Here is a 24848-nt window from a genome sequence, read left to right on the forward strand (position 1 = left end):
TACAGACTTTAATTTGGCAAGGAGCTGGCCTTTGGGGACTGGCTGCTATAAAATGATTTACTTTGTGTTAAGTTTCTTTGTTTTATTCCTTGAGCAAAACTGCAGTGGCTTCTGTGGAAAACATTTTTAGATGGAGACATGAATGCTGTCAATGTTTGATTCTGAATTTGTTAAAAGCAGACATGCTGCTTGAGCTGAAACAATCTGAGAAAAATCCATTAAAATCTTACTGAAGTCCTTGTACCCCAAATGAAGTAGAATTAATAGAAGCCAATATTTTTAAACTGAAAAACAAAACCATATATTTGGGAACCCCTTTCATAATGCTCTCCTGTGAGCCTGGCTTGTTGTGGACAACTTGCTGACCATTGAAAATGCATTGGGGAAAAGTTTTTTGTTTGCTTTCCTTTGAGATTCTTGTAACTAGTGATTTAACGTAGACATTGCAGACTTAATCATTATATAAACTCAAGGTGTGTCCATGCATAGCGTGTGTCCATAAACTTAATTTCAGCTTGTTTCCCTGAGACAGCGGGGGGAGGTTCAGGAAGTGAGAGATGAGTACTGATGAGCACCTGGCTGTTGTGTTTGTGCTTGTTTTCCTGCAACTAGTTTAGCTGTTGGTGCCTCCTTTGCTCTTTGAGGCTATTAAATATAATCACATTGTTCAGTTTTGTAGTACAGTAATTCCGTGCAGGAGGTGTTGAAATGAATAGCTTTAAGCTAGCTGCTGGGAGATGCTGTTATAATAATTCATTTCCTCAAAAATCATTTGAATCCTTTTGATCTCCAAGTCTACTCCTTACCTTCCTGGAAATGGCTGATGGTGGAGTGGTTGGTGGAGTCCCTCAGGGCCATTCTCTGCCTAGATCAGAAGTAGATGGTTTGGGGGAGCAGCCTCACAGTTGTTGAAAGCTCACCTTCTCCAGAGGAGCAGGTCCAAAGAAGCTTCTCTCTGTACTCACTGGTCAGGCTTATCACTGTTGAGAATGTTGTAGAAATAGAGCTAATGGGCCTTCCTGAACCCATACCTAAAATGAGATAGATAGGGTTCAGCATGGCTGTTCCTCATGTGGTTATGGAAGGGGCGAACCCTATTTTTATTTCTCCTTGCAGAGGGGACAGGTGAGATGAACTTCTAGGATTCTGAAGTTGAAGAGCCTCCAGAGCTGAATCTTACATGCTATTTCATGTCAGATTCAAAGTGACCGTGTGCTCTTACTGCCCTTGATTCATACACCAAAAGTGTGCTCCTGCAGAGCACCGATTTTTCACTTGCTTAACATGTTGATTGCTGCCTTTTCAAGGCAGGCTCAGTGTCTGGTGGAAAGATGTCAAGCATCCACTCTATATCAAATGGAAGATTTTTCCAAAGCCTTGTGTTGAGATATGTGTAGAATTAGCAAAAGGACTGTTTTTTACTAATAGCACCTGGGAGTACCTGGAAATAATGTGAACTGAATGTAGGAAGCAAAGGAGCATTTCAGGCTGGGTGCCTTAAGCTTTAGTATGTTTCACAGAGTAAACTTGTCCAAAACTAATTGGCATAGGGTGTTCATAGCCATTTACTGAAGCCATGAGTTTTGTCTTAGGACCTGCTCCTCTGAATGTGAGAATATCTGAAATATATTGCCCAGAAATGCTGGATAAGTTTTGGCTTCCCCTACCTAAGTGCCTCATGACAGATCCAGTCCTAAAGCCAGCTGGATGTCTGAGCAACTTTGGGGAGGGTGAGGTTTGTCTTTCATGTTTGGACTGACCCGATGTGACTTGTTGGGTGCAAAGGAGCTGCCTCATGTTACCTGAGGTACTCCTTAGCCACAGCTACTTGCATTTCTCCTCTGCCAGTTTGCTTTCTGAACCAAAGCCATGTAAGGTTAGTGGAGTTCTTTCTTTCCTGCAGGGAATGGGTGCTGTGAGACTCCTCCAGCACTGCAGTGTGAAGGCCTGCAGAATGCTGTACCTCTGTTTCAGCATATGCACTTCCTCTGAAGCTGTACCAATGCTGGCACTGGCCTGGAATTTGCAGGAGCCTGCTGTTTTATTTTAAAAGCTCAAAGCAGGGTTCCCTCATTCTTGAGATGATTTCCCTGGAAAATCAGTGTGAGTTGGCTCCTCCCAAGTGTGCACTGAGACAGGGAATTCCCTTGCAGAAATTCCACTTCATAACTTAGCTTATTGTTTCATTCCCAATCCTGTAAATGTCAGGGTATGCCAGTAGGCATTTCCTCACCAGGAACCTCATCTTGCCTTTATGCAGAATGACAGCAAGGTGGGAGAAGAGGAGAAGGAGCTTATCTGCAAGCTGGCTTACATGCAGGGAATTGTTGCACGTGGTTAGGTAAGAACTAGAGACAGAAACAAACACAACCAACAGTGAACTGCTGTGCAGAAATCAGTCTGATCCCATCTGTCTGCTTATTGAGTCCTCAGATGTCAGTGGCTGAAGAAAGCAGTCATGCAGCAGAAGAAAACTGAAATTAGTGGAATCAAAGCTAACCAAATTGATAAACTGTTTCTTGCAAGTCCCTTTAATTTAAGAAGAGTTAACAGAACTACATTTGAGTTGAGAAAAATTCCACTCTGCCTTGCCTTTGTGTTCAGGTTGCAAAGGTGTCACAGGCTTTAAATATGGAATGGTATTTGGTTGGCTTTCTCTTGCGTTCTGAAAGCCTGAAAACCGGAATTAAATTCTCAGGTTTGTTTGTTTTGCCCAGTAACAATGAGTGCTGTACTGAAGAAACAGAATTCAAACCAATCTTCTCCAGAAAAGCAAAAATATTTTAATAGTGAAACTGTGAGCTGGCATCACAAACTGCATGGGAAATGTTCCAGCCCCAATTTCTGATTGCTCGAGGTAGAAATATTTGTGGGAGGCTGAGAAGGAAGGAGTGTGGTGGTCTGGAGCACTGTGTTTATCGGTCTCTAGTCAAGTAGGAATAATGTAACACTCTGCAAGCTGTTGATGGTTGTGATAAAATTATCCTGAGCATTTTTGTTGTTGTTGTTGTTGAAGGGGGGGAGAGTGAGACAGTGGGACAGTGAAAGAATCAGGAAAGCACCTGTTTAAAAGCTTTGGGGGCTGCTTGACCAAAGAGCTTAATGTGTCCATTAAACTTTACCTTACCTCACCTTCCTGTTCCTGCCCTCGAGAGTCTCTATCGGACTATCAAAGTTACTGCTAGCAGTGATGTTCCCATTACAAAACTCATTGTTGCAGCATCTCCATGGCGGCAGTAATGCTGTGAGAGAGCTGCAGCCAAGAACAGTTAGGGAGGAGCCGCTTCATCTTCTTTAAATCTCCTCTCTCCTACCCCCACCTCTTCCTAGACACTGTGGAATACCTGTGTCTTTGGAGGCAGATGGGCAGAGGAAGCAGGATGAGAAGGGAGTATTTATAGCTCACCTCCTGTTTGTGTTCCTCTCCTAGCAGATGTGATGTAGCTTGTCCTAACCCTGGGAGAAGAGAGAATTCAGGCAGGAGCAGAGTGGTTAACAGAGGACCATTTGCTCATGTGTAGGTCGTACCAAGCGCTTCAAAATGCCAACATTAACACTTCCCACATCTCGCTGGCATTGCCTCCTCTCTGTCCATCTCCTCGTCCTGATTTAAAAATAAATACAGAAAACAGTGGTGTTGTTCAGGCTGGTTCTCATTTACTTGACCTTCATCCACAGAAGCATTGCCCTGTGGAGGCAGTGGGCGCAAACTGTTCTTTCTGAGGCAAAGTCTGACTTTGTGAGTGGGATATGAGCAAGGACGTGTTTGGTGAAGAGAAAGAAATGAGTCCAAGCCAGTGGGATTTGGTCATCTCCCAGGGGATGAGCTGGATGGTGAAAATGGCAGTGAGGTCTGTCTTTCCCTGCCACGTTCCTGTCTGTGCTCAAATGGTTGGCGTTTTTGCTGCAGGGCATCAAAAATTTGTAGGCTGAGCACTTCTCCTGCAACAGTAAGGGCTGTATCAGGGTGGCAGGGTGTATTTTATGGTACGCCACACTCCCAAACAGAAGCACACTGTGTTCCTTAGAGGAAATGTTTCGTTTAATATTTCCTCTGTGGACATACCCAGAGACTGTAGCAGAATAAGTTGGAGGAAGCCTTCCATACAAGGTTACTCTTAGTTGTTGAACAAGTAAAATTGAAAATCACCATTTCTAAAATCTGAGAGCAGTCCTGGAAGTGGGCCGTGGAGCCCAGATGTCAGGTGGCAGATTAGGTGAGAAAAGCTCTCTGATGCCAGACTGACCCCTTTCTATGTCTTCAGAAGGCCTGAGGAGTCCAGGAGGGTGCTGAGGAGAGGCATGCACAGGAGCAGGGCTGTGCTGGGTGCTGGCTGAGGAGCAGCATGGCATCATGCTGTGGGCCTGGCTGCTCTCTGTCATGGGGCAGGGACTGCTGGAGAGGAGTTGTCTCATCCTAATGGCCCCACTTGTCACATTTTGAGTTTGAGCTACAGTTCCAGAGCCAGCTTTAGTATAGAGACCTGAAATGGCCTTGTCTGTGCTTAGAGCCTTGCAGTGGTTAGTACGTGAGGGACTCCGCTTGCAGAACTTGTTTTAGTAGCTGCAGTTCGGCAAGGCTGCCCTCAGCCACTTCTAGAACATCTGGGGAGTTTCCTGGAGGGTTCCTGTAGTCCCTCCCCAGAGTGAAGCTGAGCCCCTCAGTGAGGATGGTGGTACTGAGAAAAGGACAACAATGCTGAAATAGAGAAGTGCAAGGAGCAGCCCTGGGAGCCTGTTAGTAACCTGCACCTTAGATTTCTGCTCAGAATACTATTTTAACTCTGTTTACTCTGCTTTGCAAATGCACATTGGTACAAGTGGGGAGCAAAGTGTGAGGGCAGGACCTGATGACTTAGAATGGAAGCGCCATTTGAGAGAGGTTGGAACATCACAGGCTGAATACAGAAGGAAAGGAACGAGAAGGAGAGAGCCCTTCAGCTCTTCTGGGGTGGTTGGATGGGGCAGGTGTGATAGCTCAGGGAAGCTCGCAGCAGTTTTTGTTGCTGAAATGCAGGTTGGGAGGTTTACTGAGCTGGCAGAGTATTGCTTTTTTGGTGCTTTGACTGGGGGGAAGAGAGATAAAAAATAAATAGCAGCTGGAAAGGTGAGCTGCTTCACCTGTGACTTGAGGCAGCTTCTGCAGAAGCAGGACCTTCGTTGGTGGGTGATGCAGCTGGTGCTTGTAAATGTACATTTTTAATTTCTCAATGTGTGTGAATTTGTTATGCAGACAAGGATCTATTTCACAGAAACTCTGTGCATGATGGTTACTGGCACTCCAGGTAATGACTTAGCAGCATGTTTTTCTTACATTTTAGGTAGGTTCACCCTTTAATCTTTTGCCTTATTTTTTGGATAACTTCTCTGACTGCAGGCAGCCTTTGCAGACTTAGTATTCCGTCCTTTCATTTGGTAATTGCACAACATGCAGAAGGTGAGTTCTGTCAGATTGCTCCCTGCTGGAGCGTACTTGCTGGACCCTAAAAGGCTGATTTTTCCAGTTCCAGCTTTGATTAACTTTGTTGCTGGTGTAGATTTGAACTAACTAGTCAGACCTCTAGAGATGCTGGTGTTTTACCTTCAGATTGTCTGCTATAGGCCCTGCCAAGGCAGGAGAGGAAGTGTTATTCTAGACAAAGGGCTGTTGGTGGAGTTATTTTGATGGTTATTGTTTTTAACTCCTGCTCTTTTGATCATTCTGGGAGTGAAGCTGCCATGTAACCCTGAGCCTCCTACCAACAGTAAGACAGGAGAGGAAGAACTGAATAGATGCAAGAAGTGAATTCCTGCTTGTGTTGTGTTTGGGCGCACAGTGTCGTGAGGGTACTTAGAGCTCCTTATTTCAGTATTGGGTGCTTTTTGGACCCAGAGTGCCACTTGCTTTGGAAGTCTCAGCTGAAACCTCACTGTGGTTATTCCACGCTTTGAAGCAGTGAACTGTTGATGGTCTGCAGATGGTGAGATCTGGTCAGCCAAGCTTGAAACAAGTTCCTCTCCACCACCCTGTGCTTACTTTGATCCAAAACTTCAACCTTCTGTCACACTTGCTATTGAATTGCAGTTATAGGGTAAAAGGTTATGGCATTTTTTTCCAACTCCATTTGAAAACAGTAGCTACCCTTCAAGAATAAAAATGATTGCTTATTCCTGAAGCATGCCCAAATCTGGAGTGGCAGAAGATGATGTTTAGGTCTCTGCTGAGTTTATGTTGATTTGTTCTTCGTTTTTGCTCTAATCAGTGGAGACTGTTTCCTTAGATGGGAGATTTCCTACCGCAGCATCATAAGGCACAGTTCAGATCTACGGAAGTGACAGGTTGGAGTAGTTTAACCAGCATCTCCTTGTCTAAAATGTAATGCTGGCTGCTACTGTGTGGTTGGTGAAAGAAATGGTCTGAGACGTTAAGCTTGGAGATGCCTCAGCCTTTTCATTACTCATCTGACATGCCTTGTTTTTCAACCCATTTTTGCCTTTTCCTGTTCTTGCCTGTATTGCGAGAAGGAAGGGAGATGAGAGTTTATGCCTGTCAAATGCTCATGGCCTTAAGGTATATTTGTTGCGGATGCTTGCTGATAATATCTTTCAGTTATATAGCTATTTTGTGGTGAGATAAAACTGGATTTGGTGCATTTGAGGATTTTCTGAGAGCAGCCAGTAAAATGTATGGGCTGCTGTGCAAATGTGGTAGGAAGACAGGCTCCTGGTGAGCAGTACTTCAGAAATAATGGTTGCTGCTATGCAAAAGGAAAAAGGAAAGCAGTGAGAAGCAGCTCTACCACACGACTGGGTGAAATAAATATATAAATACACCTTTGGGAAGGTGTTTTCACAGACCATTTAATGTCCCACGTACTGTTGTATCTGGTGTGGGGTTTTTGTTGTTGCTGTTTTTAAGAAGAATAGCAATTGAAGTTGCTGGATTCAAATAGGAAAAGGTCTGTTGGTTGTGGGGCTTTTTGTCTGAATTTACAGATGTTTCCCCTTCTCAATTACCACTTGATTCCGAGTTCGAGCTCAAAACTGGCTTCACAGCATAATAGCGATGCCAAGACTGTACCTTGATCAGTCTGTAATGCGTGCCTGCATGTCTGGTTAACTTCATATTTAAAGCATAATTTTTCATGTTGGGTAAATTCCTGGTGGCTTTGTAATTGCATAGGAGTGTTTATCAGTTCAGAAGACTTGTTTTCAAATGCCAGAAGGCAAATGTACATCTTGATTCCCAGTGTACAGGTGTTTTACATATGTTACGTTTTCCAAATGTTATGTTGTCCAAAATGTGCAGTTTCCCACTTGTGTGCAGTTGCAGCTGTTTAAAGCTGAGCTCTCCTTTGCTGTTAACTGCTTAATTCGATTGAGGGAAGCTGAAAATGCAGTTGCAGCAACAAGCAAAATTGAAAATTACTTCAGTGATTTTCATTGTCAAGACTGAATGGAGTGTGAAAACAGCACGAAATAGAGCAAGTTTCCAGAGCTGTCAGTGCATTGACCTTCTAGGCACAGTCCCTGTGACTGCAAGGCTGATGTAGCGGTGAAACTATCCTGGATTTGTGGAGCAAGCTTCAGAAGAGAAGCGTAGTAGTAAAGACAGTTGAAGTAGGTTATTGAAAGTAGCTTCATAAATAATCAACAGCGTTGATTTTGTTTGCAGGCTCCTATCAGAAATTTTCTTGAAGCAAGCCCTATCTGTGGGCTGCCTTCATGGAAATGCAGACTTGGCAGCTGAGTTTTGGTGATCATTGAGCATATACCTCTGTGGGCAGATGAGAGCTGCTGCTGAGCTCTATTTTTTTCAATAATGCAGTTTCTGCTTGCCAGAATTGTAATTTTACTGTGTGGATGTGGTGGTTTGTGTGTAGCTAATCAAAAATAACACCTTAGAAGATAGATACTAAATAGACTTTAAATCGGTCTGATCGCCTGTTTTTATGAACAAATTAGTCCCTTATGAAGTCTGAAGAACATAAGAGCCAATCATGCACTTTCTTCTTTCATTAGACTTACTCTTTTTTATAGCACATTATCGGGCTTTTTGTTTCTGCTTCAGACAATTTGTTCTTTGCCCAGGTGTGTTTATTACTTGTATCTTAGTTTGGTTTCCCCCTCTGTAAGGAGGAGGGAAAATATGTAGTTAAGCAGAGAAAACAACGAAAGAGAATGGAACTGTTAATCAAGAACTCCCTAATTCTTCACTGCTTTACACTCAGAGCATTGAGAATGAAGCATGTAGAGGTGAGCTTGGCCGAGGGGAGAGCCGTGCTGGGTGGCAGATGGCAGAGCTGGGGCTGTTCCCACAGGTGCTACGGGCTGGTGGTGGCTAAAAGGAAATGCCTAGTGCAGGCATTAGGTTGGGGGCGGGGGGGGAGGGCAGGAGGTGGCCGTGGGCTGTGATTCTGCCAGGCAGCGCGACACTCAACATTTGTCCTTTTGCTGTGCTTGTGTTTTCTAGGTGCATCAGAGGCTTTCTCCTTGGCAAAGTGTGAGAGTGGTCTATTGCAGTACGGTAGTGCCCTCTGATGGTGAGTGACACAGAGAAACTCTGGGCTCGCTTTTGGTTGAAGTCACGTCGCTGACCCCCTTTCTGGTTGAGTCTTTGCTCACTAGGAGGTAATCCCATCTTGAACTGAGAAAGTGACAGAACAAAGTCAGTCAAGAAGAATTAAGGAAGCGGTCAACTTCTCCAATAACTGCCCCTATAGAACTGGACAGGCTTTACAGTGAAGGATGTTATATTGTGTTTAATTGTCCAAAACTTTTGTCAGGCATCTTCCTGATGTGTGGCCTTGAGGCCCATGCGATATGTTTCAGGATGCTGTGTGCTTTGTTAACTTGTATGTAATGAAAGTGCAGTTCATCCCAGGCACTTGAGTGGTTGAAAGCAGTCTGCCTGCTGCGGTAAGTTGTGAAGCCACAGCAGTTTTGTTCCTTGATTTAAATTCTGGGACAGCTCAAGCATTAAGCTCCTTCTGATAAGGTTGTCATAACATAAAGCAAAGGAATGTGCTGCTGAGGTAGGTGGAACTTAAAAAAAAAATAAAAATCGCAGTATGTGAAATGCAAAGAGGAAACAAACAGCTTTGAGATGACTGCCTGCTTAACATTTGCGTGCTGGGAACAGAGTGCTTATCCTGACTGACACAAGCAGTTAGTGGATCCTCTTACTGTTAAGGCTTGTTAATAAAGCCTGAAAGCTAACAAACTGAAGGGCTCAGCTGCAATTGCTTCCCCTGCTGAGGTAGTGACTGTGTGCAAAAACAAAGGGAACAGGGCTGCTGTGGAGAACTCCTAATAACTGAATTGGAAGGCTTGAACAGGTAGAAGAGTAGAGGACAAATACCAGGTTTATAGAGTGATCTGTGCATAGCTACTTGCCTGATTTGATGAATCTCTTGTTACATTATGCTTGAATATTTCCCTTGTTACTTTTTCCAGTAACTTTGTATTGACCTGCAGTCTGTGTTCAATACAGATTTCTCTTTTGTTGTGCCTTTTTTTTTTTTTTTTTTTTTCCCCCTTTTTCTTGTAGCTTGCTTTATAAAATGCCCACAACCTGTTACTGGAACACAAATAGTTCATAACTGTGGTGCATGGATGGAATTTGTACCTCAAAGCAAGCTCATGTTTAATATAGCATGTAAAGCTTTTAACATTCTCCTAGTTGTTACTTAGCAGTGTTTCTGGCCAGGTCGAAGGTTGTTTGTAAACTGAAGTGCTTGTATACAATTACTTGTACATGCATTTAAATAGTGGCCTGAAACTTGATCAGTAATGCTTAGCCCATGTATTACCACTAAACTAGAAGTAAGTGAATGAAGCATTATGACACCTCGCTAAACATTAATTATATAAAACTGATGGAACTAAATATACATGTACTGTACAAAAAGCTTTGTCCGCTTTGTTGTAGTTTTCTTCTTGCAGGCATCCATAGCACTGCCAGAGCAGAAGGAAGCAAAGCAGACAGCTGTATTGCCAGTTAATAACTTTTAATGGAGCTCTCTTGTTCCTTGTTAGGTTTGTTATTGACAAGTCCTTCAGGTGTTCTATTCACTGTTGTATTTTGTTGGTTTTTTTTAACTTCCTTCTGAGCTCTTCCCTCTCCAATGCAGTTAAAACTGATCTTGTGTGGGAGATGATGAGAGGATCAAACTGCAGTTGTAGACTTTACTACCAATGAATTAGTCTGGAGAAAGACTTCTACAAGCTTCTTGTAAGGAAAACATAACAGCTGTAATTCTGGGCTTGCTGAGCCTGTCCTTGGAAGGAAACAATTTGGACTCTAATGCTTCCCTTAAGCTGTTGAAGTGAAGAGATTTTGTGCATGCTGCTGCTGCTGGTAACTGTCAGTACAGTCTGACCTATTGCATCTGTCACCATGGTCTCCATCTGGGTTGTGCAGAGTTAAAATGTGAGCAGACAGGGTCTGTGTGTGCTTTCTTCACAACTGGCACTCACAGAGCTGGGCTGCTGGCTTGTGCCAACAGGATGAACAGAAGTGTCGGTGCAAATGCTCTTCTCTCCTGTCAAACAGTAAACTTGCTCACTGCCTGTATGATCAAGGTAGCATTTTAAGCTGTTTCTTGTGTCAGATGAGTTCTCTGCAGCAGTCATATAGTTATATAAGCAGTATGTAAGTTAACATTGAATGTGCTGCTCACTGAATCAATGAATTCAATACCTAAGTAGTTGTTTTAAGCTTCAAAATGTGTTAATCCTACCTTATGTAGAGAAATCATAAGAATAAGTTGATGCTAATGTATTTCTTACCATCCTCTTTCTCAAATACTTGAGTCAAAGACAGCAAAATCTGATGGTTGGTGTCACAACAGCTGCTGATAAGAAGCTTGAAGTTCTGTCTAACTGTCCAAATAAATTGGCAGTGCTTTATTTTTTCAGTAAATATCTGCCTGAATTTTAAGAATCGAAACACTAATGCTACTGAAATCCTGTCAGGTGTATCTGAGTCTTGTGAATAAGTGTTTATCTCTTTCCAAGTAGTGAGACCTCTTGAGATGCTTTAGTCATTTTAGATATCCATATCTGGTCTCCGTAAGTGTTCTGCAAACAAATGAATGTCAGTGGGTAACATTATTTCTGCATGGAAGAATTCAGTTCTAGGCCTTGGCTTCATACATTCTTCCATGTTGGACTCCATTTGGTCAGACTGCCCCTGCGCTGCCGTCTCTTGCACAGCAACAAAGTGTAATGGGATACTGGTGGGAAGGTTCAGCCTCTACTGCCGCACCACCACTGTCCATCTGACGTCATGGGCCAACAGAATAAAATAGGAGGCATTAGTTTTGGAGCAGCCCTCATAGATGGTGTGGTTTGTGCTGCTGGCTAAAACTACAACAGGTGGAAATACCAGGTGTAGTGTGGGTGGGTGTGACTGTGTAATCCCTGAGACAGTTTGCAACAAAAATGACAGTACATTTTTCGTAAGAAAAAGTACGCAACAATTCCAAGTGAATCATTTTTAGGTACGCTCAATGTAACTTAACAGTTGCTACAATTGAGGAGGTTTTTGACTGTTTGTGACTCAATAGAGGGCTTAGGGCATGTGAACTTCTAACTGTTACAGCATATGGATATCCTGAAGTGCCCGTAGTGGGTTGTCTTTCTGGCAGTGAGATAATAACTAGCTTACAGTTCATACAGATCATCACAATAAATTATAGGAAGGTGCAGTGAAATCCTTGAGAATGCTTTTGAAAAAGCTCCCGACAACACTGAAGAAATGGCAAAGATTGTTTTATCTGCACTGAAGAAGTAATGTCTGTCTTCTGAAGTACTAAGTGTATTGATCCCATGAATTTTAAATGAAGTGACCTTGAAACTTAAACTCAGAGTGCTGTTCCTACAACCTCATGCTCCTGACGGCCCTCTTAAATATTTGTTGCTTCAGGACAAAGAGCAGGAAACTGGAACTTAACAATATAAAGATTTGAAGTAAGCCTTCCTTGACATTTCCTAGTGTACAGCACCTGCCTTTGTCTTTTGAGCCCTAAGTCCCACTAAGTTGGTTTTACACAGACTGAGATGCTTTGGTTCTCAAAATCTAAGTAATACGTGTCATGATGCATTCATCATGAAGGTGATTGTGCTTAGTCTAAATAAATACCTTCTTTTCCACAAAGCTCTGGGAGTGTAACAGATACTGCCAAGTAAAACGGAGTGAAAAACTCTAACATCACTTAGTTGTTTGTTTTTTTTCTTTTTGAAGGACATTGGTAGACAATGAACTGAAAATTTACTTTGTTTTCTGTTCAGCTTATAACCGTATTTTCCTCGTCTCTATGGGACAAATACAGAATGACTATGAGAAGATGTGTTCATTTTTAAGGGTACCTTTATTATCATCTTCTTTTTTTGTAGAAGTGACAGTGGTTTACCAAAACGGCTTACCTGTGATTTCTGTGAATCTTCCATCCCGGCGTGAACGTTGCCAGTTCACACTTAAACCTATCTCAGACTCCGTTGGTGTGTTCTTACAACAGCTGCAAGCAGAGGACCGAGGAATTGATCGGGTTGCGATCTACTCAGCAGGTACTCTTGTTTACAAACTAATTGATTTACTTGTCAGATATTTTTATCCAGCCTTTCCCTTCTTAAGTAAAAGCTTAATATGGTGTGGGTTCTCAGATGTTCCCAAGGAAGTGGAATCGTTTTTTGGAGCAGGAATATTCCACTAACCGACTCTGGTGTCAGGTTTGAAAAGGAAATGTGTAGTGTGAAAGAGGACATTAAGGCTTAGCTTCAGCCTTGAAGATTCTCTCACAGTCAGAACATTGTCAGTGTTGCATCTCTGTATGCAGTTTGAATGTCTTAAAAACACAGTCAGTTTGGTGGTAGCCTGTGCTTGAGCACTGCAAATTTACACCAACTTACAGGGGGGATTTCTGCATGAGGCAAAGTATAACATGAAGTTTGAATTTGGAATGCATATTATGTTACAGAGAAGTAGAAAAAAGTATAAGCCTGTGTTCAAGCTACTTATAGCATGTACGCAGCTGCTCTAGGTGGTTTTGTCTGAAAGCCTTAATTTTGCCAAGGTCTCATTTTTACCTCTATTAGGACTGATGTTCATATTTCAGGTGAGTTTTCAAGTATTTAATCTGAAGGTTCAGGTTGCCTGTATAGAGTTGCTAAGCAATGCATAGAGAACTAGGTGTGAATGGTGGTACAAGGGAATGCGTTTCTTATTTAGCCATGAATGCTGTTGTATTTTGCTTAATGGCTTATTTCAGTGTTTTGCTCAATTACTATGCATCTGCTAGCCATCAAATCTCCAGAACATCATTAGGATGTCTTATGAGAGTCAGTCCAAGTGGCTGAAAGTCCTGGCCTGAGAGAGGTGTTAATTAAGTTGATGAAGTAAAAACTATCCAATATTGGAGATGGGAATAATAATCTGTAATGTCTGTGGGAAGGAGTGAAGGTCCCTTAAGTGGATTGTATTGCTTAAGTTTGGTGAAATATTCAAGCTGTAGAGATAAAAGGAATTGGCTTTTATTGGGTGACCCAAAATATTACTAATTTAGAAAGCATCTGCATCATAGCTCAGCTAGGGTTTGCCCTGCGAGTTCTTTGCCTCACTCAACAAAGAGTGTTGTCTGCAGGAAAATGTTTCAGTCCAACAGTCAGATATGAGATAAGTGTTATAACTTGTTTAGGTCCTTGTACTAACGAGCTGTCTGTTTGCCTTACAGATGGCACTCGTGTTGCTTCCTCCACGGGCATAGATTTACTTCTACTGGATGACTTCAAACTGATCATCAATGACATCACATATCATGTGAGACCACCAAAGAGAGGTAAACCAGCCTGGTTCTTCATAAAATCGTTTCAGCAGTCAGTTGATAGCAAAAACAGTTTGATGTGTGTGTTTGAGAATATGAAGAATTTTTGAAGGAAACCTTGTAGTTTGTAATCCTACCTTTGCAGTCTAATTTAGCTGTATCCAAGTAGTCATAAAGTAATGATGAAAAGCAAATGTTCATTCTGTTCAAGGCCGTTATTCCCCATAAGAGGAATAAAGGAAGAAATGAAGGGAAAAGTAATCTAATAGTTTTAACTTACTATGAGGTAGTTGAATACAAAATGAGAATTAGCCTGAAACTTATGTTAGCTGATTTAGAAGAGTCATTTCTTGTTCGACAGTGAAGATTGGTACTTTGAATGTTGGAAATGAAAGATCATTGTAGCGTGTTATTGTTCACAATGTAGAAATACTTTCAAAAATTGTTAATTTTTTTCTGATGATTCAGCATTCAGGAAAACCAATTTTGGGAGTGCAGCATTGGATGCGGTGCCAGTTCTGTCCTATGTGCGTGAGTTAGGCTGACCTCTGCTTGAGGTGTTTTTCTCCAGTCTCCTTAAAACCACTGTAAGAAAACTTTTCGCGAAGACTTGGGTGTTTAACTCACTTGTTGAACCACACAAAGACTGTTGCTCTCTTCTCTGTTAACCCCCTGTGCACTGTATCCTGGATGTAGTGTCTTTGCACACTTAAGACTTCATAAGCCAGAGAAGTGAAGTGAGAATTTGAACAAGACATAGTTTCCTAGCTGTCTTGTCTGTCAGTTTTGCTACAATGAAACGAGAATGCAAACAGTGTGTCTCCTTCTGCACTAAAGAAACTGTTGTCCCAGGGCAAGCCAATTCATGTGTCCCACTTGGCTACCACTGGAGAGAGCCAAACCTGTGTTAAGGAGCTGATATCAACTTGGTTAACTTGTTTTTATGTTATACCCACAGCATGCTGGAAGGTGAGATCAGGGATCACCTAGGTTACAAGAAATTGCTGCCTCTGATTCATTTGCCTAGGAGATTTCTATAGTTATCTTGTATTAAAGTGATTGTGTCTGTAAATAGGCTGAGATTCAGCCTATTTAACTTCCTAGATATTGCTTTTCCATTTTAACAAAATCACCCTGTATGTATTGAAATGTAAATGCCGGGACAGGGTACCTTTAAATACTAAGGAGCTCTTAATGAGGGCTTCATAAGGTTGCAAAGGTTCTTTTTCTTCATAGTGGTATAGAAGATGCTTAGATGAGAGTGGATGTTGTTTGCCTACCATTTGCCTTGGCACATTTCTTTCTCTGGGTATACTAGTGTTAAAGCTCGAGCTGTTAGGAGTCAGAACTCTTCCATTTGTTGTTCAAGTACAGCCCAAGTCTACCTTTCCCTGAATGTGAGTTGCTACAGATTTTCTTTTAGTTGTGTTTTTTGTGTTGATAAAATGGTACTTAAGACAACATAAGGCTCAATGTCAATTAGTCAATGTTGAGATTTTTTGCTTCAGACTTAGTTTTTCCATATGGAGTATGTAATTCAGTACCACTAGTTGCAACTTCTTTGTAATCTGGTTTCCTCTAGGAATCCTTTCTGTACTGAAGTACAGGATTACAGCCTGTTCCGGTTAGCAGCCATGTTGCTCTCTTAAATGAAGTGAGGGAAGCTTTCATTACCCTTAGGCAGCTCAACAGTGGGTTTGTCCCACTGTTCCAGGCATCAGTACTTGAAGTAATTTTATGACTGCATGTTCTGGAGCTGCTAACCTAAGACCAATGGCTGCCACTGTCTGTGAGTACAGCTGATGATCTGCAGTCTGAATTCTGTCTGTTTCTTGACAGCTGGTTCAGGGGATCGTACTAGTGGTTCATTTGTCTTTGAGTCTTGCATACAGCTACAGATCTAAAGCAGCTGTTGATCTCTGGCAGTCTACTAGCATACATCTTCTTTGTGTTCTCCAACTTCAGGAATATCCAGTAATAAAGCCTAATTTACTTTTAAAGATGTTGCACTGTCTTAGTGTGCTGGAGTTCTTCCAAAAGCTTTTGTGCTGAAAAGATTGTTTCAAACGCTTCCTCCTCAGAATAATAGCAGTTTCTGAAGAGTGTGTAAGGAGTCCTGTGGGTAAATGCACACAAAAGAAGTCTTCTTCTTTCCTAGAGCTCTTAAGCCATGAGAACGCAACCACGCTGAATGATGTCAAGACATTGGTTCAGCAGTTGTACACTGCCTTGTGCATCGAGGAGCACCAACTGAACAAAGAGAAGGAGCTGATAGGGAGACTAGAGGAACTGAAGGAGCAGCTAGCACCACTAGAAAAAGTGAGAAGCTTCTCATGGTATTTTACTTATCCTCCAAGTGCATGCTTCATTTATTTCTATGTTTTTATTAAGCCCTAACATGCTTCAAATAGTTTTTAAATCACTCAAGGAAAATTTGCCACTTTTTGTGTACCAAGCCATATCTGTTTCTGATCTCTGCAGAAATATTGTTTCCTTTCTCTGTAATAAGAAATGAACCTGTTACTGTAGGCTGGGACTCTTGTTCAACAGAACATTTCTGAACATAGAGAAAGAAGAACCTTTGCAAAGTGTCCAAAATATACTCTGAGTAAAATAAGGATGACTGTGAGATAGTGATGGAAAAGAAGCCTAAAGTTGTCTATGTAACCTCGACTCAGTTATGTCACAATGTAACATTAAATACGGATGTGTTATTTTTACGTTATCTCTTAATGATATCAACTCTTTTTTGAGAATACAAGGCATGTGCTTCTGTTTTCTGCAGGTAAGACTGGAGCTCAGTAGGAAAGCAGAGAAGAGGACAACCTTGGTGTTGTGGGGAGGGCTGGCCTACATGGCCACTCAGTTTGGGATTCTGGCCCGCCTCACCTGGTGGGAGTACTCTTGGGACATTATGGAACCAGTCACCTATTTCATCACCTATGGTAGTGCCATGGCAATGTATGCTTATTTCGTAATGACTCGCCAGGTAGGACTTGTTGTGCTGACATTGATGCTTCAATTTAAGACTTTATTTGCGCTCTATTCCCTGGGAAAATAGCAAAACCATGCCCTCTGGAAGTTTCTTTGCTTCTTCCTAACACTGTTGTAGCTTATGATGTGGGGTTTTCTGGTTCTGGTCCTCACACATTTCCTGGCTATCTAACCATAAACATTCATGTGCATCTTCTAATCGCTTCAGCAATACAGGTTCATTCATTGACAGACAGCAGTTTCTGCATGTGTGTGCACACACTGACTTGCACCAGGGCCTGTAAGTGTTGTGATTTACCAGCCCAAATAATCTGTGATACCTTCTGAGTTTCAGAGAAGAAAACATCTCCAGCATGAGTTGTTAACATTTTCTGAAGAGACGAGAAAGGCTCAAAAATCATTTTAGAAATGCCTTTTGTTCAGGCGTCTCACAGATCTGGCCTTCTAACTAAATGAAGCAGATGCATTTGACTGCTTGCTTCTTGGTGCAGTTCCAGATTAACTGAATAGCAGGCTCAGTCTCTTCAAAAACTAGACCTGTTCCAATATTGCAAAACCCTTGCACAAAGCAGAGCTATGCTTTTCTGTGTTCTTGCATTTGTGACAGACTCTCTGTGGAGATTTCTATCATGTGGTTGTCTCACCATTCCTGTGAATAATTCGTGAAATAATCCCACTTAAGTAATGAGGGAGATTCTGCTGTTGCAAGATCACTAGAGTAGATTCTGTATTCCAGCACAGTGTCCCAGGCTCTGCTGTGTCACTTGAGGGGCTGAATGCATTCACCCTTGTCACAACATTTATTGTCAAGTACAGTTGTAACTTAACATGCTGAGTTCAAACATGGCAGAAAACATTGTCATCTGTATCAACTAGTACCTTTTTTGCCAGACTTGAAACCTCATTGTTTCAGAAGTCTGAAAACAGCTTTTTTTCTACCTGACAGCCTGATCATTGCATGCATACCAGATGGAAGCTGTGTGATATCCCAGTGCAAGGGAAAGTTAATTTCAGCAGGCAGGTCTGTGTTGAGGCTCTGTGGGATTTGGTGCTAACAGCTCTGCTGCTCAGGGTTATCTGTGCTCCAAAAAGTTGTGACTTCTTGCAGTAGAGCATTCCTAGAAAAACTGTGGTATTGGACTCCTGTTTTTGCCTTTTGTCCTCCCGATCCTTTCAGTGATTCTGCTGAAGAGGTGGAGAAGTGACTGGGTGGGAACTTAGCTACCAGCTGGGGTCACCCCACCACACTGGCAGAGCGCTTGGTCAATGCAGTCTGGTTTTGTGCTTTAATCATCAGAAGCTAACGTCCGAAAAACATCTGATATGTGCTGTACTAATAGTATCCTGTGTTGTAGTGCTTTATTCCTACCTTCTTTTTTTTATTTGTTTGTTTTTGTTTTAGGAATATGTTTATCCAGATGCAAGAGACAGACAGTACTTACTATTTTTCCATAAAGGAGCCAAAAAGTCACGATTTGATCTAGAGAAATACAATCAACTCAAGGATGCTATTGCTCAGGTAATAAGAGTTTTTCCCATAGATAAGGCAAATTACTTCTTGTGAGTTCATCTGCTATTAATAGATGCACCTCAAACAGGAATGGTTCTTAGCTTTTCAGCCTATTTTCTTGTCACAGCTCCAGTGCAATCACTGAATTAGCTTTGATGTGCCCAGGAATAGAACGGCTAGAAGTGTAAATCAACATGAAACAGTTCCTTGTATCTGCCTGTAAGGGCCTTTTTAGACGTTGCTAGCAAATTTTGTGTTGCTTCAGGCACTTCATGCCTCAAAGGAGCCTAATTCAAGAGTTGCTTTTTTCTCAGTTCTTACATACAACACGGATTTAGCGAGGGCTGAAAACTTGCATCCATTCAGTTTGTTTCTTTTTCACACACCAATTCAATGCACTGAGTTGTAGACCTGGAAAATACTGCTCAAGAAAGCTTCATTGTTAGAAGTGGTGGCAAATTTCTTGTAGGGTAAGATACTTGTAGCAGACTGATCCTAGTGTGGGATCTGATAAACAGAAGAGTTAAGGTATTTCTCCTCATTTTTGAGAGGCTTTCTATTAAAGAAGAGACTTTCTATTAAAAAAGGCATGAGAGGAAAAGCAGAGCTACCACTTTCTCATTCATCAGTATCACTGTTTACTCTCAGGCTCTGGAAATGACATCCAAGGCAAGATGCATTATCCCTCTTTTTGGAGGAGGAGCTGTGTGAAGAGCAGGGAAAGATCAGAGCGAGACCATGTGAAAGACTGAAGGTTTTCTTATGCTATTCAATACTGATAGTCTTGGCCATTCCCAATAATCTAGCTCTTTTAAAGAAAATTAAAAAAATAAAAACCCAAGACAATCAGTTCTTTCCTACTATATTCCTTGTGAAGCGGTTGCATATTATAAAGTTCATAGAAGTACAGCGCCCTTCTGGGCACGGAAAATGAGGAAATACAGAAATAATTTCCAATTTGGAAAGGGGCTTGGGGTCGGGGAAGGTTGTATTGGGAGCCTCTTCTTTATCATTTTTATTTTACTTTTAGGCAGAATTGGACCTTAAGAGGCTTCGAGATCCACTGCAGGTTCACCTGCCCATCCAGCAAATTGATGAAAAGGACTGATCAGCAAAGAAGCTCTGAACTCTGGCAAAAAAAAAACCTGTTCATAGCTCTTGCCTTTTAAATTAAAGCATTGCAGGTGGAAGCTGGGAGGTGGTGTGTGGGTGGAGGGTTTTTGGTTGGTTGGTTTTTTTTGTTTTGTTTTTTTTTTTGTTTTTTTTTTTAGCCTTTAATCAAGATAAAGGACTGTAAGGGGAAACCTCTTAAATTTGAAGATGGGGCATTGTGGAATGTTACTTCTGAAAAGGGCTTGGCAAATAGTCATATTTAAAACTGTGTGAATGGCAATTGTGTACAAATACAGGATTGGGGGGGGGTTCATGAAAAGAATGTAATGCTGGGGTAGGGATGTCTTCTTCCAGCTCTGCAGTCTGCCTCTTGATAAGACACCAGCAGCCTGCTTAGCTTTTTTAAGTTTCCTTTACCTGATTCAGTTCTCTCTTTCTTTCTTAACAAAAAATGAAAGGGAAAAAAAAGAACAAAGAATCCAAGCCACCTGGAGCTATGGCTGGTGATCAGAACTTGCGCTCCACCGCCATTAACACGCACACTTCTGATCAGACCTGGTCTCTTTTATAAAGTTACTACAAGACTGCTTTCTACTGGAAAACCGTGAGCTTTCCCTCCCCAGCCCTATCCTATGTGCTCCATCGACTTTCTCCTTTGCTTATTTGTAGCACAGACTGATTGTGAGCTAAGTGAGAGAAGGAACAAGTTCTCTTTTGGACATTTGATGATTGATATTTTGGAATATTCCATAGTAACTATATAAATTTGTGTCCTAATGCCCTTGAGCTCCTTCAAGAAATAAATGGCAGCACTGCATGAAAATTATTATATTCAGTCTTAAGGGAGGAAGATTCCCCTCTTCTTACACCAAATCTGATAGCAACCTGGACTACGGAATTATGAAGGTTTGAGGGATTATGAAACTATCTCAGAATCATGACTCTTGCTTAGCTGTACAGTTTTGGAATGTGATATAATTAGACTTGATATTTGACTGTATAATGGAATGAAAGGTCTCATGGTCAAAGCATTTTCCTTGCCCAAAGGCTTTCTGAAAGCCCTGGGCTTTTACAGTGCAAGACACACAACTGCTTCAGTTCTCCAGCACTTTCCCCTAGTTAAGTAGCTTTAAATGACCTTTGCACCCGCAGGTCATGATTTCATAGGGATGGATAATGACATCTCTGGTTCTTAGATAAAAGAAATGGGAGGAAGGAAAGTCAACCCATTGCCCTCTCTTTAGCCAAGGCTGGCTGATTTCTAAGCAGATAGGACGCATCTTCATTAAAAGCCAGTCAGTCTCTTTAGCATCCTGCTGATAAGTACTGTGGAGACAGGATGAAGGTGGGAGAAGGGCACTAAGCTTTATATACAGAAAAACCTGCTGCTTTTTTGAAATTTCACTACTGTTCCTCACTGTGCCATGGAAAGAGGCTTCAGTTTTTGGTTGTTTCTTTTTTTGAGAACTGTGTTTAAAAACAAACAAACAAAAAAAAACAACAACAGACAAACATAAATCATGTTAAGCAGATGCCAGGTGCCTTGCAGATGTGGAAATACAGCTGGGATTGCTGCCTCTTCTCACTCAATGGCATGTTGGACCGAATGTGGGTGCATGTTTCTAGTTTTTTTTCTCCCTTCCCCCTTTCCTCTGTCTTTCAGTTTAATTACATCGTGAGATTATTTTTTATCTGTTATATCTTGTTTGTGTGATGAGTTTTAAAGGGGAAAAATAATGAACACAATCCTGTAGCTGAATCCATGGTGTGTGTTTGGGATGAGGGAGGGAGCATGGAGAAAAGTCCTTCTTTAAGAAAACACAAAACACACACACACACACAAAAAAACAAACCTGAAAATGTGTAAAATCCTGTATCATTTATGAAATATGTATAAAAGAGCAATGTACTTCCGGAACAATAAATAACTATTCAATTTTTGAATTGGTGCTCTTGAATAATATCACTTTCCCCAGCTTTATATTGCACGTGTGGCAGCCATCTCCTGAGTTTCCTCCATTTCTCTTTGTTTAGGTGGTTTCTTCCTGACCTTAACATCACTGAGGCCACGTGGTGCAGATAATAGCTTTCCCGAAGAAGCTTGGATGGAGATCTTGCTGCCATACCTAACTGCATAACACAGGGATCTCAAGAGCAATCGAGGTGGTGAGGTAGAAGTAGAGATGTTTGGTCTAACAAAGGTGGCTACCTTTGTTTGACCAGCATAGTAGTTCCCTGTGGAGGCTAACAACATTTGGAGACATGTGACAGGTTGCTGAATAAGAATATGTATGAGTAACACCCAGCAACCTAAAACATGCCGAGCATATTTCTGTAGTGCATTCAAATGCTGTTTCAAATGAAAGTTCAAGTTTTAAGCTCATATTCCTTCCATACTGAGCCCTTTGATAGCTGTGATTAGTCTGATTAGTCACAGTGATATATCTTTAATTCATTAAGTTTATGTATCGGCAGACCGTGTACTTAATCCTAACTTTATAAAACATTAGAATGGGACATTCAGTGCCAGAAGATTTTTATCGTGTCTGACTGTAAATTTTCATGATTGTCAACTTTTCCAACAGTGACATCTCTTGTCTGCTTTTAAAGTCAGAGATGAGGGACTAGAGGCTGTTAACAACGGTGAGCTGCCTTTAAACACTGCTGAAATTTAGTTCAGCAGTGCTGGCAAACCCTTCTCCTCCAAGCAGCCCTTGTCTGCTGCCATGTGGTGGCAAACAGCTCAGAACAATTGTGTAAGAATGCATCCAGGTTGTCATCCAGAAGAACTGAAGGTTTTGACACTTAACACCAAAATCCCTATTTTGAAACCAAGAAAATCCTGTCACAAAGTTACATACATAGATGTCCTGTACATATTTAGATGTTGTTCTACAGATGATATGGGGGAAGGAAGAATAAAGTAAGAGTCTATAAGCATATCCTGAAATATGGGCTGGTCTGGAAACTTGCTGTCTTGCATGTCCAGACACTGCTGCATTTGTGGTCTCTGCTGGGAGTGACAATGCACACCTTTAACTCAAAACACGGTGTTTCTACGTTAATTGCTGTTGAATACTAATGTTAAAGGAGTTGATGTATGTTTCTTCTCCTTTATACTGTTGGGAACTGACACCATCAAAGTGTTTTGTAGTAGCTATTTCAAGCCTAAAAGACAGATGATTGAGAACTGGCTGACTGGCAGAGCTCTGAGGGTTCTGATCAGTGGTTCAGAATTTAGCTGGTTGCAGCAACTAGCGGTGTTCCCCAGGGGTTGATATTGGACCCAGTCATGTTGAACATCATATTCAATGACCTAGATCAAAGAAAGGATAGAGTACTTCCTTGGCAAGTTTGCTAATGGTACTACTCTGGGAGGATTTGAGAGTCTGGAGCATCTCCTATATGAGGAAGCACTGAGAGACCTGGGACTGTTCAGTGAGAAATGAAAGGTGATACTGTCTTTGTTTAGAAATACCTGACATGCAGGAGACAAATGGATGAGGCCATTCAGTGATGTGTGGTGACAGAACAAGGCAAACATGGGAACACCTGAAGTTTCATACAAACATGGAAAAAAAATATTTACTGTGAGGGTGATGGTACACTGGAACAGACTGCCTGGATAGCCTGTGGAGTCCCTTCTCTGAGGGTATTCAAGACCTGCCTGGATGCTTTCCTGTGTGACCTACTGTAGGGAGCCTGCTTTAGCAGGAGGTTTGACTCAATGATCTCCAGATGTCCCTTCCGACTCCTGTGATTTCTGGAGAAGCTGGCAGCCCATGGCTTGGATGGGTACACTCTTTGCTGGGTAAAAAACTGGCTGGAAGTCTAGGCTCAGAAAGTGATGGTGAATGGAGTTAATGCCAGCTGACAACCAGTCACAAGTTGTCTTCTTCCTCAGGGATTGGTACTGGGACCTGTCCATTTTTATTGATGACCTGGATGAAGGCATTGAGTGCACCCTCAGTAAGTTTGCAGATGACACTGAGTTGGCAGGAAGTGTTGATCTGCCTGGGGGTAGGAAGGGCCTACAGAATGATCTGGACAGGCTGGGTCGCTGGGCTGAGGCTAATGGGGTGAGGTTCAACAAGACCAAGTGCCACGTCCTGTCCTTTGGCCATAAGAGCCTCAGACAACAGTAGAGGCTTGGGGTAGAGTGACTGGAAGACTGTGTAGAGGAAACAGACTTGGGCGTGTTGGTCGATGCTCAGCTGAACATGAGTCAGCAGTGTACCCAGGTGGCCAAGAAGGCTGGTGGTATCCTGGCTTGTATCAGAAATGGTGCAGTCAGTAGGAGCAGGAGGTGATTGTGCCTCTGTACTCAGCTCTGGTGAGGCTGCACCTTGAGTGCTGTGCTCAGTTTTGGGCCAGTTGCTACAGGAAAGTCATGGAGGCCCTGGAGCATGTTCAGAGAAGGGCAGCAAAGCTTTGAAGGGTCTGGAGCACAGGCTTTAGCTGAGGAAACTGGGATTTCTTAGTCTGGGGAAGAGGAGCTGCAGGGGAGACCTTATTGCTGTCTGCAACTATTCAAAAGGAGGTTGTGGTAAGGTGGGGATCAACCTCTTCTGTGTAACTAGCAATATAGTGCAAGAGGGAATGGCCTCAAGTTGCACTTGAGGTGCACATCAGGTGGGATGTTAGGAAATAGTACTTCTCTGAGAGAGTGGTCAGGTACTGGAATGGGCTGCCCAGGGAGGTGGAAGAGTCACCGTCCATAAAGGTGTTTAGGACATGTTTAGGACATGTTGTTCTGAAGGACGTAGTTCAGTGGAAAATATTGATGATAGATGGACTGTTGGACTGGATGATCTCAGAGGTCCAGCCTTGGTGCTTCTGCGATTCTCTAGCATGTTCCTGTCCCACTGACACAATTTTAAGTGCTGACAGTGTTACTGTCTTAATGCAACACTGTGTTCTTAAGACCTCATGAAGTACAAATAGCAGTATCTTGCAATGTTCTGATGCCTCTTTTTCTACCAGTTTTATTGTTTATTTGCTTTCAATTTCTCTTCTCATTTTCTGTGAAGGACCTTTCAAATAAACAAGTTTAAAATTGTCTGGAGAAATTTGAGATTCCATTTTGTCATGTCTGCAAGGCTCCAGAGATGTTCCTGACCTCTTTCTTGAAGACCAGAGAAGAAACGCATTTTCTTTGACCCTGTAATTCTTCCACCTGGCAGGTAGTCATGATGATGATCTCTTCTCTGTAACTTATTACACTGTTGTTGGTTTGTGGGTTGGCTGTTGGATCATTGTACTTGCATCTGTCAAGTAAAGCTGGCCAAGCTTCCCTTGCCTTTCTAAACTAGTGGAGCAGTTTACTTGATCTACTCTGTATTGTGTTGTGTTGTTTTTTGGGTTTTTTTTTTGTTTTTTTTTTTTTTTTAATGGAATTGTAAATGTAAACTGCATTGCTGTGCCACATT

At 42.0% G+C, this 24848-nt stretch overlaps 2 protein-coding genes across 6 annotated transcripts in view; both read left to right on the forward strand.

The window, feature by feature from the left end:
* MCU (mitochondrial calcium uniporter) overlaps positions 1-21363 on the forward strand; it is a 78022-nt gene extending 56659 nt beyond the window's left edge. The window contains exons 1-8 of one of the 3 annotated variants that reach the window (XM_015866301.1): positions 8206-8235; positions 8453-8522; positions 12379-12549; positions 13713-13817; positions 15961-16121; positions 16588-16791; positions 18199-18315; positions 19341-21363. In XM_015866301.1, the coding sequence (XP_015721787.1) occupies positions 8221-8235; positions 8453-8522; positions 12379-12549; positions 13713-13817; positions 15961-16121; positions 16588-16791; positions 18199-18315; positions 19341-19475 (978 nt within the window). In that variant the 5' untranslated portion in view covers positions 8206-8220 and the 3' untranslated portion in view covers positions 19476-21363. Of the gene's footprint in view, positions 1-8205; positions 8236-8452; positions 8523-12378; positions 12550-13712; positions 13818-15960; positions 16122-16587; positions 16792-18198; positions 18316-19336 lie in introns of those variants that run through there. The other 2 variants (XM_015866303.1, XM_015866300.1) reach the window with 2 other exon arrangements.
* Positions 21364-21460: 97 nt separating this feature from the next.
* OIT3 (oncoprotein induced transcript 3) overlaps positions 21461-24848 on the forward strand; it is a 30621-nt gene continuing 27233 nt past the window's right edge. The window contains exons 1-3 of one of the 3 annotated variants that reach the window (XM_015866284.2): positions 21461-21582; positions 23324-23388; positions 24450-24602. The gene's annotated coding sequence lies outside the window, so the exon portion shown is untranslated. Of the gene's footprint in view, positions 21591-23323; positions 23389-24449; positions 24603-24848 lie in introns of all 3 variants that reach the window. The other 2 variants (XM_015866286.2, XM_015866283.2) reach the window with 2 other exon arrangements.

Source organism: Coturnix japonica, chromosome 6 (genome assembly GCF_001577835.2).
Source record: "Coturnix japonica isolate 7356 chromosome 6, Coturnix japonica 2.1, whole genome shotgun sequence".
Lineage (NCBI taxonomy): Eukaryota > Metazoa > Chordata > Aves > Galliformes > Phasianidae > Coturnix > Coturnix japonica.